The sequence below is a fragment of the Schistocerca gregaria genome, chromosome 8 (genome assembly GCF_023897955.1).
Source record: "Schistocerca gregaria isolate iqSchGreg1 chromosome 8, iqSchGreg1.2, whole genome shotgun sequence".
Classification (NCBI taxonomy): domain Eukaryota; kingdom Metazoa; phylum Arthropoda; class Insecta; order Orthoptera; family Acrididae; genus Schistocerca; species Schistocerca gregaria.
Window position 1 is genome coordinate 345,543,001 of NC_064927.1, and position 15,396 is coordinate 345,558,396.

A 15,396-nucleotide genomic window follows, 5' to 3' on the forward strand; every position below is an offset into this window, starting at 1 on the left:
CAAATCATTATCAATTCAATGAATTTTATTTAGATTTACAATTGCTTCATCTCTGTGGATCAAGTGTTTAAACAGTTCAAGAGTGCAACTTTTTTAGCTTCAGTAGTAGTAATTTCTGTTTTGTCCCTAATTCACATTTGATGTAGGACTGTCTGTATCTTATGATGGACTGAAATATTTTTGGTAAGATTCTGCTAAAAATGTTGTCTGTTGCATCAGAAGTTCTTAATTACAATATTTATATGCTCCTCCTCCAGATTTGATAATATTTCCTTTGAGGGCTGTCTAACGGCATACTTTTGTTTACGTCAAACTTATCAATAGCCACAGACTGTTATTTGCAATCTTATTTTAATTCTGTAAGTCAGGCTTGCATTTCCATATTTACGTCACTCTATATTTTCCACTACTACACTAACTTCACATTTCATGCATTTCTGTCTTACTGATAGTGCACAGCGCTCTTCAGCTTAATGATAAATCACAGAAACATCATACATTTGCACGATTACATTTTCTCCTTCATTTTTCACAATTTGAAGATACGAAAGTACTCACTCTTCGATCTGCATTTCTACCAGCTCTAAATTGCTCATAATTTATTTTATTTCTTCTTATACTCAAATAAAAGGATGGTGGGAAATTTTACTCACCCAATATTCAAAATCCCAGCTCCAAAGTGATTATTAATTGCACTAAAACTATTTTCCTGAAGAATGCAACTTCTTATGCTATATTATTATTACAATTTAACTGGTATTACTTACTGAATCTCTTACAGCGGGCTCAAGCAGATAGTTATATGGGCAGATAATAAGGTCTGCTGTAGTGATTAAGGAACGTGATGCAAAATAAGGGCAAGCATTTTTTTTGCGCCCTATATCAACAAGATCTTCTATATCCATTGGTGTTGGGCAACCTAGACGGCTGAGATTATCATGCGTCTTTATTATGCCTACATTGTCACAATAAGAACAGCCAGTACCCTGAAAAATAATAATAATAATATTGCATAGACATGATGAGTACAAAAAAAAAGAGTTAAAACTACAAATTCATAGGTCTAGAGATTGCTAGAATTTTTTCTGCCGGTTTCTATAATTGTAACATTAGGAAATGCTTTGTATATGTGAGAAATAGAGTTCCACTGTGGTTAGGGTGCTACGTTTATCTATATGTTGGTCCTATAACTAGCTCGGTAAGTCACTTGCATGTTGAATGAAGCCTGAAGGAAGCCAAGTGTGAATTTGGTTCAGAATCAATTTTTTAATACTTGGCTCCATTTAAACTGATGCATATTTTACTCATTCCAAATCATGAAGGTTTTCCTTAGACACATGATAATTTTTGAACATTTTAAAACCTTTTTCTGTGTTTAATATAACTTGTTGAACAATTCACAACATTTTTACTGAATTTTTTGTTGTGAACTGTATGACGTTCATGATCTGTGGAAAACGGATATGTAGGCATTTGGTATAATGTTCTTTGTGGTGAAGAAAGAAAATACATAGCAGTGCAACAAGCAAAGGGTTTAGCAGGAATTCTGTTTAATTGCAGCCCAGCTTATAGAAGCACTTGGGCTACATAGATGAAACAATCTGTGCATATTACAATTATCAACATTGCGCCCAACCTCATCAACATCAGAAATAAAAATTAATTGCCTTTGGTACTTACCATAGCACCATTAACCTTCACTGTTTCCTCTTCTAGCAGTTGGCGACAGAGTTCAGTTTTGCTTAGGAATTGTTTATCATCAGCTGCTTCATGAATGCAAAACTGTTCACGACTAGCCAGGACACACATCCTGAAAAAAATTATGAGAAACTGTGGTTTCATGTAACGATACAAGTCACTGATGTTTTTATTACTGCATAAAACATGATGCATCTTCACTGCACAAATAAAAAACACATGAGCAGGTAACACACTTAGTAAGAGCATTTTCAACTGTAGATACCTAAAAAGTTTGCAATACTAGATTTTTCATTTAACATACTACATAGTACTTATAAGGTGGCCAGACAGGAATTCAGATATGTCTAGTGTCTTCATCACTGCTCCATCTTACTCAATGTATGTACGTGATTTTCATACTGGCTGTGCTTGTAAGTCACAAACATCAGACCAGAGGTAGGCTACAAATAGTTCATAACTGAAGAGTGTTTATACATTATGCAGACAGTATTCTGTGCTATCTTACCTCACATCCCTATATGCTGTTTTACGCAGCTCAGAAACGACATGTTTTATTTGCATGTGTGTTCTGGTTCCATAGAATATTTTGGGGCACTTGATGCTAGACCTGGAATTATAAAATTCAGTTACTGATTTAATGCAAGGAATCCTAAAGCAACAGTGTCTAATAGAATTGAGGGTGCAAAACAGTAACATTTTACAAAAATTGATAATACAAGGTGCTATCCAAAATTTTCAGGACTGGTGCTGCCATCTGTTGAAAACCTTACCTTTGGACTAATGGTCACCATCATGATTTCTGGAAGTCCTGTTCCTTGAAGGAGTTTATCACCATCAGGTATGCTTCTTGAATCCTCTCTCGAGTGTCGAACTGATGCCCTTTCAACTTGAGTTTCAGTTTTGGGAATAGCGTGAAGTCGCAAGGTGCCAAATCTGGCGAACACGGTGGGTGGGGTACAAGCGCCAAGTTGTTTTTTGCCAGAAAGGTCCCAGTGAGCACGGATGTGTGACAGAGCGCATTGTCATGATGCAGCACCCAGTTCTCTTGACATTGAAGTTCGGGCCATTGTTGCCGCATGTTTTCACGGAGCCATCGCAAAACGTCACAGTAGTATGTGGAGTTCACTGTTTGGTTGGGTGGGTCAAATTCTTTGTCCACAATGTTCTTCACTTTGCTCTTCTTGTGTCTCGCTTTTTTGGGTCTTGGAGAGCTCGGGCTCTTTCACCGGGATGATTGTTGCTTTGTCTCTGGGTCATAACCATAAATCCAGCTCTCATCACTGGTGATAACCCGTGACAAGAAGGTTGGATCATCAGATGCAGTCTGATGAAGGTCTGTGCACACTTCAACATGCTGTGGCTTTTGATCAGCAGTCAAGATCCTTGGCACAAATTTTGCGGCGACATGATGCATGCCCAATTTATCAGTCAACATTCGTTGACATGCCCCATAACCAATACCGATTTCATCTGCAACATCTTGAATGGGTCAATATCGATCCGCACAAACAAATTGTTGAAGTTTGGCAACAATGTCTGGTGTTGTGCGGCTAACAGGCCTTCCAGTGAGAGCATCATCTTCGACGTCTGTACGGCCAGCCCTGAACCGAGCATGCCACTCAAACACAGCGTACGGCTCACGCTCTGTTCCCCAAACACTTGTTGAATCATTACAAGGGTCTCCGTAGCACTTTTCCCGAGATTCACTCAGAATTTGATACACAAGCGCTGTTCTGTCAGCAGATCCATCGTAAAATTGCCACACACCAAACACAGAATATGACGGGAATCACCGTGGCAACACAACATCTACTCCCAGCTGAATGCCACTATGCACACTGACTCACCAGATATGCAGCTCTCGCCAGATAGCGGTGCAAAGATTTACTACTCCTGCTTTCCAGATGGCAGCACCAGACCCGAAAATTTTGGATTCTACCTCATAATGGAATGCACGAATAAAATGAATGCTATAAAATGGGGTAAATAGAAATGAAACATCCAAGAAAGTTCTCTGGTATTGTGTTGGTACACAAATGGGAATACAATTCAAACAATTAAAAGATTTGTTTGTCTAGGTTGGCAGTGAACCAGTCTACTGGGGAAATAAGGAATTTCAAAGTTGATGTGATTGTCAGTTGATGTTTTGTTCACTCTATAACAAAAATTGGATGTGCCATTGAATTTGCTTACTTCAAACTTAGAAATAAGGTGTCAGTATAAATTGTGTTGTTTTAATTTAAGTACACGGCAAGTAAATTTGCAATCCCATTTCATTAACCAAACGTACCTTTTAAAGTATTCTTTTATCTGACTTGTGTTTCAGCTAATTGAAAATATAGGATTCTGCTTTTGGAATTTATGGGATGAACAGAAACAGTGACTGCCAGTGTTTCTTCAGAGGAAGACCCAGAATTTGACAGAAATGAACAACCATCTAGCACTTTTCTCAGTTGAGGAGATTATGTTGTCATTAAAGTATATCAAAATGTAAGCAGTCAATTAGATTGTATGCATGTAGAATTTATGATTTAGATGGCAAAGGTTACGTTTATATCTTTTTGGAAAAAAAAGCAAAGCTGATTAAAACATGAAGAGCCATTTTTTAGTCAAGGAGATGTTGCTCGAAAGCTCTTCCTTAGTTCTTGTGGTATGACCTGTAGATTCAAAGACACTGTTTTTGAGCATGATGTCAGTGACTTAATGTATAGTTTTTTATTTCTTTATGTTATAAAAGGTTGAGCTACACTATCTTATAAATCTGATTTTCATATTTCTTTTCAAAAGTATCAGTTTCTTCTTTTAAAGTTGAAAACTGTCTCTATTCACCCCATTTTACAGTAACAGACAGAAAAAGTTATTATAATGTACCAAAACAAGTAGAACAATGTTAGGTCTTTTTCTAAGCAAAAGTAGAAAATCTGACAAACAGCCATCAAAGCACACAGAGAGGTAGAACTGGTTATCACATAAGAAAGAGCAAATAGGCATCATTTCATTGCAAGAGCTGTTTAATAATTGAATACATTCAAAACAGATGGCTCACAATTCACAATGTAAAATGATAAGAACAAGGATCAAATTAATTTGAGTATATGCATTTTAGGGACTTGACTCTAAGATAGTTGGAAGTTATGGTATGTGAACAACACGCAGTTGTAATGATTGTTTCAAAGACAGTCATGTGAGACACAACTGCAGATTGTTTCAAAGACAGTCATGTGAGACACAAGCGCAATAGAGCTTATCAGTTACCACATAATCCATCTAGAACAAAATGTGGTAGAATATGCAACAACAATAAGCTTTAGAAAATTCTGATAGTCAACAATGTACAGAAGCCACATTTGTTAGTAATATGTAATCTGAACTTGATTAAATCTTGACACTAGTATCATGAGAACAAATTTGTTTCATTGCATTATTATAATGTCTCACTTGATGTATAATTCAAAATATAATTTGCATTTTATTTCATTGTATTTTCCCAAACTGCAACTTAATTTTTTTCTGCCCTGAGGCGATATCTCTTCAAAAGTATGGTACCTTATAGTAACTTCTTTTCACTATATACATTTTGTCTTGACATACATGTTCAGTGCATTTATTTTCATCAGTGACATCAGACGAAACAAGTTAATATAAATAAAAAGTGCAAATTTTCAGTTAGAAAGAACTAAGGTATAATCTAAAAGCACAAAATTCCTATAAACAGGGAAAGGGTGGGAAGCTGGATCTAAATTATGATGTTTTAGTAACATTGGTTACCATTTTTTTTATAGAAGACAAAACTTTACAACAATATTGTAACATCAGCTCATATAAAAATTAATAAAATATCTGTCCTCCCCCCCTCCCAAAGGAAATACAGGAACACAATAATTCAAAAGTCTATATACTTCTGCTGTTTGAGTATCTCACAACAATCACCATGTCTTCTGATAACCTACAATGTGATAAAGTTACATCTGTCATTTATACAAAATTATTTATACTACTTAACTGTTTTAAACATATAGCTATATTGAGGCACCTATGAGTACATAATTCATTACTGCTGTCTGAGTATCTTTCTACAGTGACAATGTCTTCTGATAAACTACAATATGATAAATTGTAGATTGACGGCTGCATGTGCAAGTCTCAGTTAATATTCCAAAGGTCTAGGAAAGGAACACTGGAAGATTATGGTTTAATGGCCCATCAACAATGAAGTATTTAGAGGTGGAGTACAAGCTCATGTTGGGAAGATGGAATGTCCCTTAATCGATTTAGGAAAATCATTAAAAACCTAGATCTGCATGGCTGGACAGGTATTTGAACCACTGACCCCTGAATACAAGCCCAGTATCTTAACCAATGCACTGTCTCGCACGGTCAAGAGTCACATTCAATGATAAGTTGGTTCTAACATTTTTTTTCCCCGGCAATTAATAGCATGTACACATCTTGCAAATCTTTGTGTTTGTAAAAAGAGATCATGTGGCGTTGTTACCTGCAGAAACTGAAAAAAATATAACAATATTGTGCAGCGTTTCTTAAAAGGAATTTTATAAAATTTCACCCACCAAAGTTAATGATCAAACTTTATACTTTATAAGCTTAATGATGAGCATTTGTTTTGTTTCATATATTTGATCATAAAATAAAAGTTCATTTGTCTTTGTTCTTCCAGATTATGGAAAGTATTGGTATTTCCTTGCTTCATTTTTCACCTTCTGAGTACTTTACGACTACTATTACTGCCATTGCTATTAGTCTGTTGGATCCTGACACAGGCATTGGTATTTCGTTAAGTTAGTACATGTCGTTCAGGCTTCTGTGGCCACTTGTTGACATATTGCCTGTTGGTTTCTGTCTCAGAATCTTCAGACTACATTTTCACAATGACTTTTTTTGATGATTTGTCTGTACATGTATCTGGCATTGTCAAGGATAGCACATAATGAGCTTGAACAACAGAATAGTTTTGTTTACACAAGTTTCACTCAAAGGGATATAAATGAGAACAACATGCAATCAGTAAATAAATTATTTTTGCCAGTTCACCATGAATGGAATTCTTACAAAGACGATGAAGGTTTATAGAAAGTCTATGTCCTCATTTTCAGCAATTAAGAAATGGTGTAGTTGGTACAAATGTGACTGTATTCACACTGCAGATACTCAACATCACCAATCTTTCAAAACTGCAAGCAAAATAAAACATAAATTATGATTTTGTTGACATATGGAATTTCGTAGCTCCAGAATATTTCATCAACGAAAAAACATCAATCTACAGCTGCACAAGAAAAATTTTGCTTGCTAAACTTCACTGGTTTTGACACTTTAAACTGTCATCTTCATAAGTGAAATAGGCTCAGATCATTGGTAAGCCAACTACAAAAATAATGGTTTGGCAAATTACACACATATAAAGCAAGTACATAGGAAACAAATGTTCAAAGATTGAACAGCAGAAGGAGGTTTGTTAAAGCAAATGTGAAATGTTAAGCTAGAGAGCCACAAGATATCTTTGTTATGAAATGAATGAAATAGAGGGACATCACTAAAAATATATATGTATGACGAATCACAAACATGAACTGCCACACTGGAAATCATGCATAGTACATACAACGCAAGTCGGCCAACACACTGATGACATGAAGTGTATTGACCATGCTTATCACAAAGTGGGAGTGCCAGTGTACATAAAAACTGCAATTAAATCTACAACAGCTGCAATACAAGTGTGCACCAAACCTTATAAAATTGTACAAAAAGATTAGCAGTAGCATTTAAACTGACATTAAACCATAGATCAAGTGTTAAGCAGACATAATTTTAAAAAAATTAAAAAAAAATATATCAGTACTTTGTAAAGAGAGCTAAGCAAAGGAAGGATGGTAAACTGTGATTATCAGTTTATGGTAATGCCATGGGTCACTGGAACAGCCACAATACATTGAACTGTTCAGTATCCTGGCTACAAGGCCAGCCACTGGATGTGCGTCAACAGCAAACACAAATGAGTGAGTTGCACTCGGGGCTTTGACAGCAGGGAGTGGACTGCCCTAACCCAACTGTGTGTGAGGGGCCCCAGAGTGGTTATACAAAGCTGACTTAGTGTGCAGAGCTGTGCCTGTAGCTTATCAGATGCTAAATAAAAGCTAGGGGTTGAAGTTAATAAATATTGGTAGGAGTTTTAGCAAGTTTGCATGTGATATTTACATATTAAAAATAAGCAGTATTCATGGCTAAAATGAGGAGTATTCATGGCTATACTGACAAGACACCATCAGAAAGTAAAAACTCTATGTTACAAGGAAGTCATTAATACATATTGGATACAAACAATAATATAAAAACTTCCTGGCAGATTAAAACTGTGTGCCCGACCGAGACTCGAACTCGGGACCTTTGCCTTTCGCGGGCAAGTGCTCTACCATCTGAGCTACCAAAGCACGACTCACGCCCGGTACTCACAGCTTCACTTCTGCCAGTATCCGTCTCCTACCTTCCAAACTTTACAGAAGCTCTCCTGCGAAACATGCAGAACTAGCACTCCTGAAAGAAAGGATATTGCGGAGACATGGCTTAGCCACAGCCTGGGGGATGTTACCAGAATGAGATTTTCACTCTGCAGCGGAGTGTGCGCTGATATGAAACTTCCTGGCAGATTAAAACTGTGTGCCCAACCGAGACTCGAACTCGGGACCTTTGCCTTTCGCGGGCAAGTGCTCTACCATCTCAGCTACCGAAGCACGACTCACACCCGGTACTCACAGCTTCACTTCTGCCAGTATCCGTCTCCTACCTTCCAAACTTTACAGAAGCTCTCCTGCGAAACATGCAGAACTAGCACTCCTGAAAGAAAGGATATTGCGGAGACATGGCTTAGCCACAGCCTGGGGGATGTTTCCAGAATGAGATTTTCATTCTGCAGCGGAGTGTGCGCTGATATGAAACTTCCTGGCAGATTAAAACTGTGTGCCCGACCGAGACTCGAACTCGGGACCTTTGCCTTTCGCGGGCAAGTGCTCGCAGGAGAGCTTCTGTAAAGTTTGGAAGGTAGGAGACGGATACTGGCAGAAGTGAAGCTGTGAGTACCGGGCGTGAGTCGTGCTTCGGTAGCTCAGATGGTAGAGCACTTGCCCGCGAAAGGCAAAGGTCCCGAGTTCGAGTCTCGGTCAGGCACACAGTTTTAATCTGCCAGGAAGTTTCATATCAGCGCACACTCCGCTGCAGAGTGAAAATCTCATTCTGGAATAATATAAAAGTACTTTAAAATCTGTGAGAAAGGATGCTTTGACTGTGTAGCCAGATAAAACATAAGTTGGGCATGAAGTAGGTTACTATTAATCATTTAACAGAGAAGTTAGACAATCAAAGAACAGTCTGTTTTTCAATGCAAGTAAATCTTTAGAGTTAAAACAGGTATGTTTACAAATTTCAACTTCTAAAGATTCATTTTGCACCCTTTGTCAGCTATATGCAAACCAAATAAAGGTTTTTCTGTGCAGCTGTCAACTGAACTTTCACCTTTGTTGAGATAAAGGAATTAAATTACACAGTATGGTGCTAGTTGATAAGTGATTACAGGTGTAGAAACTAATGATATGGTACATATATAAGAAGAAAGGATATGTAATTTATATATCAGGAATTAACTATGAGATGACTTAGGTCGGATAGGGTAAAACAACAACTAGCAAGTAATCTACATAATTTATTATCTTGATACTGCCACTCGCATATTAAGATATGTTTAAACAGACCTGAAGGTGGTAACAACAGACCAAAGTTAATAGTTTGATGACAACTTTTGTGATGATGGACTTTAATTAAAGAAACATATTCTGGTGAGTCAACTGGATGAAATGATACATGAAAGGATAAAGATTTCTTGAAATTACTCCAACCACTTGCCTTTTCTTTTGTTCTTCATTTCTTTCATTTTCCCATTATTTGTTTTTCTAACCACCTACCAATTCATCATCAGATGGTACATATTTATTGTTTTGTCTGCAGCAGTGTGGAAGTTGCGTAACTGTGGAAAAATGTGTAAACAAAACATGTAAGCACTGAGTGTGGTGAGAATTGACACACACACACACACACACACACACACACACACACACACACACACACAACGAGAGAGAGAGAGAGAGAGAGAGAGAGAGAGAGAGAGAGAGAGAGAGAGAGAGAGAGAGATACAGATACATACTGACACCAGTGTGTATTACAAGAGTTGGAGAAAGAGACTCTTTGTCCTAACAGAAACTTTTTTGACATAACTTTAGCCACACTCTTCAGTTTATTTATGTTTTGTAAAGCATGTGGAATTTGTTACCTGTGGCTAAGCGTGCAAAGTATAATACAGTTATAATCACTGGAAAACATTCATTATGTTTTCTGGAGTGGTGTGTACATGAACATGCAACCAACTGATACTGATTAACAGTAAGAAAGCAACAAAATCTATTGCATAATGTGAATAATTCTCACCATACTCAGTGCTTACATGCTTTGTTTATACATCTTGACACAGCTACATAACTCCCATGCTGCTGCAGACAAACAATAAATATGTATCATCTGATGAATCGCTAAGCGGTTTGAAACTGGTAATGGGAAAATAAAAGAACTGAAGAACAAAACAAAAGGTAACTGTCTGCAGTAATTTCAAGAAACCTCTATTCATCACAGTTGCAGTGTTCCTCATCCATAATGGATAAAGGTTTACATGAAAGAATGACTGGTTTTCGAAGGACAAAAATTGTTTTCGATCAGGGCAATGATTCTATCTACTACAGTACTGTACACCCATGGTCTAGGGGCAGCATTTTTGACCAGTAATCAAAATGTCCTTGGCTTACCATTTGTCTAAATATAGTGGTGTGTGAAGTGAAATGGAAAGATAAAGGTTTTTGGTCACACAAATATTAGGTGCTACAATGAGCAGCAGAAAATGGTACTATGGGAGTGGGATTTGTTATGAACAGGAGGGTGGGGGGAGTGATTTACTGCGGACAGTTCAGTGACAGAGTAATTATCATTAGAATTGATAGCACAAACAATGTCAACAACAATGGCTGAAGCTTGCATACTGGCATCACAAGCAAAAGACAATGAGGTAGAGAAAGTATTTGATTGCACTGACTGTGTTAATTCAATATATACAGGTAGATGAAAGTATACCAATGTGGGTGACTGTAGCACTATAGCAGGGGAACGAATAGAAGAGTTATTGAAGAATATGGACTTGGCAGTAGGAATGAGAGGAGAAAGTCGGTCTGAATTCGGCTACAGATTTCAGTTAGTAATAGTGAATGCACTGTATAGAAGTCACAAGAGAAGAAAGTATACTTGGGAAAGGAATGGAGAGAAAGGAAGATTCCAAGCAATGGAGGACTTGTGGTCAAATAAGATAGAAGAGGCAGATAACATTCTTTCAGAATTCCTAAAATCAGTTGTGGAAGTGGCAACAAAGTGACTATTCAAGTTGGTGTACATCATCAATCTTTCAGAAAAATATCATACACACAATCTCGAAGACAGCAAGGGCAGATAAGAAAGAGAACTAAAGCAGAAGCAGCTTAATAGCTCAACCATCCAAGACTACTATACAGAAGAAAGAAAAAGAAAATCAAGGATCAGTTAGATGATCATTTTGACTTTAGGAAAGGTAAAAACACCAGAGAGGCAATTCTGACGTTGCACTTGATAATGGAAGCAAGATGTGAGAAAACCCGAGACATGTTCACTAGATCTGTTGACCTAGAAAAGCCATTCGAGATTGTGAAATGGTGCAAGATATTCAAAACTGAAAAAATAGGAGTAAGGTATACGGAAATATGGGTAATATACAATATGTACAAGAATCAAGAGAGAACAGTAAGAATGGAAGACAAAGAACTCAGTTTAGGTACTAGGTCAGCATGCAGTATTTCACCACTACTGTTCAATCTATACATCAAAGAAGCAATGACAGAAATAGAAAGAGAGGTTTAAGAGTGGGATTAGGATTCAGGGGGAAGGGTTGCCAATGATAAAATTTGCTAGTGGCACTGCAATCCTCAGTGAAACCAACAAACCATTGCATGATCTGCTGAGTAGAATGAACAGTCTAATGAGTAAAGTTAAACTTCTGCCACCTTGGAAGCAAAATAATACATGACATATCAAGCATGGAGGACATAAAGAGCAGTCTAGCATGGCAAAGAGGGCATTCCTGTCTGAAAGAAGTTTACGTGTGATGTTTGACAGCTTTAATATCACAACACTGTATGGAAGTGAATTATGGTCTGTAGCGACAGTGGTAAAGAAGAGAATTTAAGATTTTCAGATGTGGTGGTATAGATGCACGTTGGAAATTAAGTGGACTATTAGATAACGAATGAGGAACTTGTCTGCAATATCAGTGAAGAAAGAGATGCATGCAAGAGGAACTTGTCTGCAATATCAGTGAAGAAAGAGATGCATGCAAGAGGGTGACAAGAAGATGGGATAGGGTGATAAGACAGATGTTAAGATACCAGGGGATAACTTCCATGGTGCTAGAGGGAGCTGTTGAGGGTGAAAGAGAGTGGAATTGAGGATGTAGGGTGCAAGTGCTACTATAAATGAAGAGGTTGGTACAGGACAATAATTCATGATGGGCAGCATCAAACCCATTAGAAGACTGCACAAAGTGAATTAACGTAAAAGGGGCCTAAGACAAAAAAAGAGTGCATCCACTTTAAGCAACTTTAGCAATCACAAATGGTTACTGCACTTAAACAACAGTTGATTATTAATGCAATTTCTGACAGCTGCTCCACTTAATGTATATCTGAACTTTTTCATACCCTTAAAAGTTTAGACCATGAGCCATGCAAGTAATAACTTAACATTATTATAAGAAGTAACATTGCTACACAAATATAAACTGAAAATTGGCTGGGCAGTGACGTAATTAAGACATTCTGGATTACCTGAAAGACTGCAGTTGTTCCTGCTGCAGAGCATCGAGCTCCCATGGGGGTATTTCCTCTCTGCCATTTTCTTCTCCGGCATCTACCTGAAGTGTAAACCTTGGACCAGGCTCACCCTGTTGATGAACAACAGTGTGACTGACTTGGTTGCCCATCAAAATTTTATAGTCTAACACTTATGTAATTTGTCTTCAGTACTGCAATTGTTTTTACACGACTTTTCTTTCAAATTTTCATTTTATGAGAACCAAGCCACACATAAATCAGAGCATCATTGCATCTAGTTGTATGTTCTCAATTTCTCACAGTTTGTTCTTGTTCTAAGTAAGATATCTTAACAATTTTGCTTCACCTACATTGGGAAAATGCATGCTAATTTTCTTCACTGCATTAACACATAGCTACAGTCTAATGTGAGTGTTATCATATTTCAGATTTTGATACAATGTAGCATTTTATATCATACATAATTTCGACAAACATCTGCAAACAATTTTTAATTACAAAAAAGACATTTGTATCAAAGTTAAATGCTTTTTTGACACCAAAGTCAACAGATGCTAGGCGTTAGAAGCCTTGGATTTAGGAGTCTATTATGCATATTTAAAAAAATTTAAATCATGTTACTATAATGGAATATGAATGCAGTTGGTCTCGATCAACACTACCACATTTTCCTTGATGGTAATACAGACAAAGGGTCGCTAATGGAATTGTCTCTTCAGGATATGTGGACGAAAGCTTTTCCCTATCAATCACATTTGTTATATTCGTACTAAGAACATGTTCAAGGATTCCATAGCAAGGCGATGTTGAGGATACTGGTCTGTAATTTTTTGGATCTCCAGTTATGAAACTGCGGCTGTTTGCTGATGATGCTGTGGTGGACAGGAAGATGTACTCGTTGAGTGACTGAAGGAGGATGCAAGATGACTTAAACAAAAATTTTAGTTGGTGCAATGAATGGTAGCTAGTTCTAAATGTAGAAAAATGGAAATTGATGCGGATGAGTATGAAAAACAATCCTATAATTTTCGAATACAGTATCAGTGCTGTGGTGTTTAACACAGATACATCGATTAAATATGCAAAGCGATATGAAATGAAATGAGCACATAGGAGGGTAGTAGGTAGGGTGCACTGTCGACTTCAGATTATTGGGATAATTTTAGGAAAGTGTGGTTTATCTGCAAAGGAGACAGTGTGTAGAACGCTAGTGCAATCTATTCTCGAATACTTCTTAAGTGTGTGGGATCCCCACCAAGTCGGATTGAAGGAAGACTTCGAAGCGATTCAGAAAAGTGCTGTTAGATTTGTTTGTTACTGGTAGATTCAATCGTTATGTGAGTATTATAGAGATGCTCCGTGAACTCAGATGGGAATCATGGAAGGGAAAGGACGTTCTCTTCGCAGAACAGTACTGAGAAAATATAGAGAACCGATATTTGAAGCTGACTGCAGAACGATTCTGCTGGTGCCAATATACACTCCTGGAAATTGAAATAAGAACACCGTGAATTCATTGTCCCAGAAAGGGGAAACTTTATTGACACATTCCTGGGGTCAGATACATCACATGATCACACTGACAGAACCACAGGCACATAGACACAGGCAACAGAGCATGCACAATGTCGGCACTAATACAGTGTATATCCACCTTTCGCAGCAATGCAGGCTACTATTCTCCCATGGAGACGATCGTAGAGATGCTGGATGTAGTCCTGTCGAATGGCTTGCCATGCCATTTCCACCTGGCGCCTCAGTTGGACCAGCGTTCGTGCTGGACGTGCAGACCGCGTGAGACGACGCTTCATCCAGTCCCAAACATGCTCAATGGGGGACAGATCCGGAGATCTTGCTGGCCAGGGTAGTTGACTTACACCTTCTAGAGCACGTTGGGTGGCACGGGATACATGCGGACGTGCATTGTCCTGTTGGAACAGCAAGTTCCCTTGCCGGTCTAGGAATGGTAGAACGATGGGTTCGATGACGGTTTGGATGTACCGTGCACTATTCAGTGTCCCCTCGACGATCACCAGAGGTGTACGACCAGTGTAGGAGATCGCTCCCCACACCATGATGCCGGGTGTTGGCCCTGTGTGCCTCGGTCGTAAGCAGTCCTGATTGTGGCGCTCACCTGCACGGCGCCAAACACGCATACGACCATCATTGGCACCAAGGCAGAAGCGACTCTCATCGCTGAAGACGACAAGTCTCCATTCGTCCCTCCATTCATGCCTGTCGCGACACCACTCGAGGCGGGCTGCACGATGTTGGGGCGTGAGCGGAAGACGGCCTAACGGTGTGCGGGACCGTAGCCCAGCTTCATGGAGACGGTTGCGAATGGTCCTCGCCGATACCCCAGAAGCAACAGTGTCCCTAATTTGCTGGGAAGTGGCGGTGCGGTCCCCTACGGCACTGCGTAGGATCCTACGGTCTTGGCGTGCATCCGTGCGTCTCTGCGGTCCGGTCCCAGGTCGACGGGCACGTGCACCTTCCGCCGACCACTGGCGACAACATCGATGTACTGTGGAGACCTCACGCCCCACGTGTTGAGCAATTCGGCGGTACGTCAACCCGGCCTCCCGCATGCTCACTATACGCCCTCGCTCGAAGTCCGTCAACTGCACATACGGTTCACGTCCACGCTGTCGCGGCATGCTACCAGTGTTAAAGACTGCGATAGAGCTCCGTATGCCACGGCAAACTGGCTGACACTGACGGCGGCGGT

The 15,396-nt window shown here is 38.9% G+C and overlaps 1 protein-coding gene across 3 annotated transcripts in view; it reads right to left on the reverse strand.

The window, feature by feature from the left end:
• Positions 1-15,396, reverse strand: part of LOC126284553 (uncharacterized) — a 472,805-nt gene that overhangs the window by 37,511 nt on the left and 419,898 nt on the right. For 2 of the 3 annotated variants that reach the window (XM_049983554.1, XM_049983555.1), the window contains exons 6-9: positions 12,663-12,778; positions 2,207-2,308; positions 1,681-1,810; positions 768-986 (exon numbers count right to left, since the gene is read on the reverse strand). In XM_049983554.1, coding sequence (XP_049839511.1) covers positions 768-986; positions 1,681-1,810; positions 2,207-2,308; positions 12,663-12,778 — 567 coding nt within the window. The remainder of the gene's footprint in view (positions 1-767; positions 987-1,680; positions 1,811-2,206; positions 2,309-12,662; positions 12,779-15,396) is intronic. The other variant, XM_049983556.1, reaches the window with a different exon arrangement.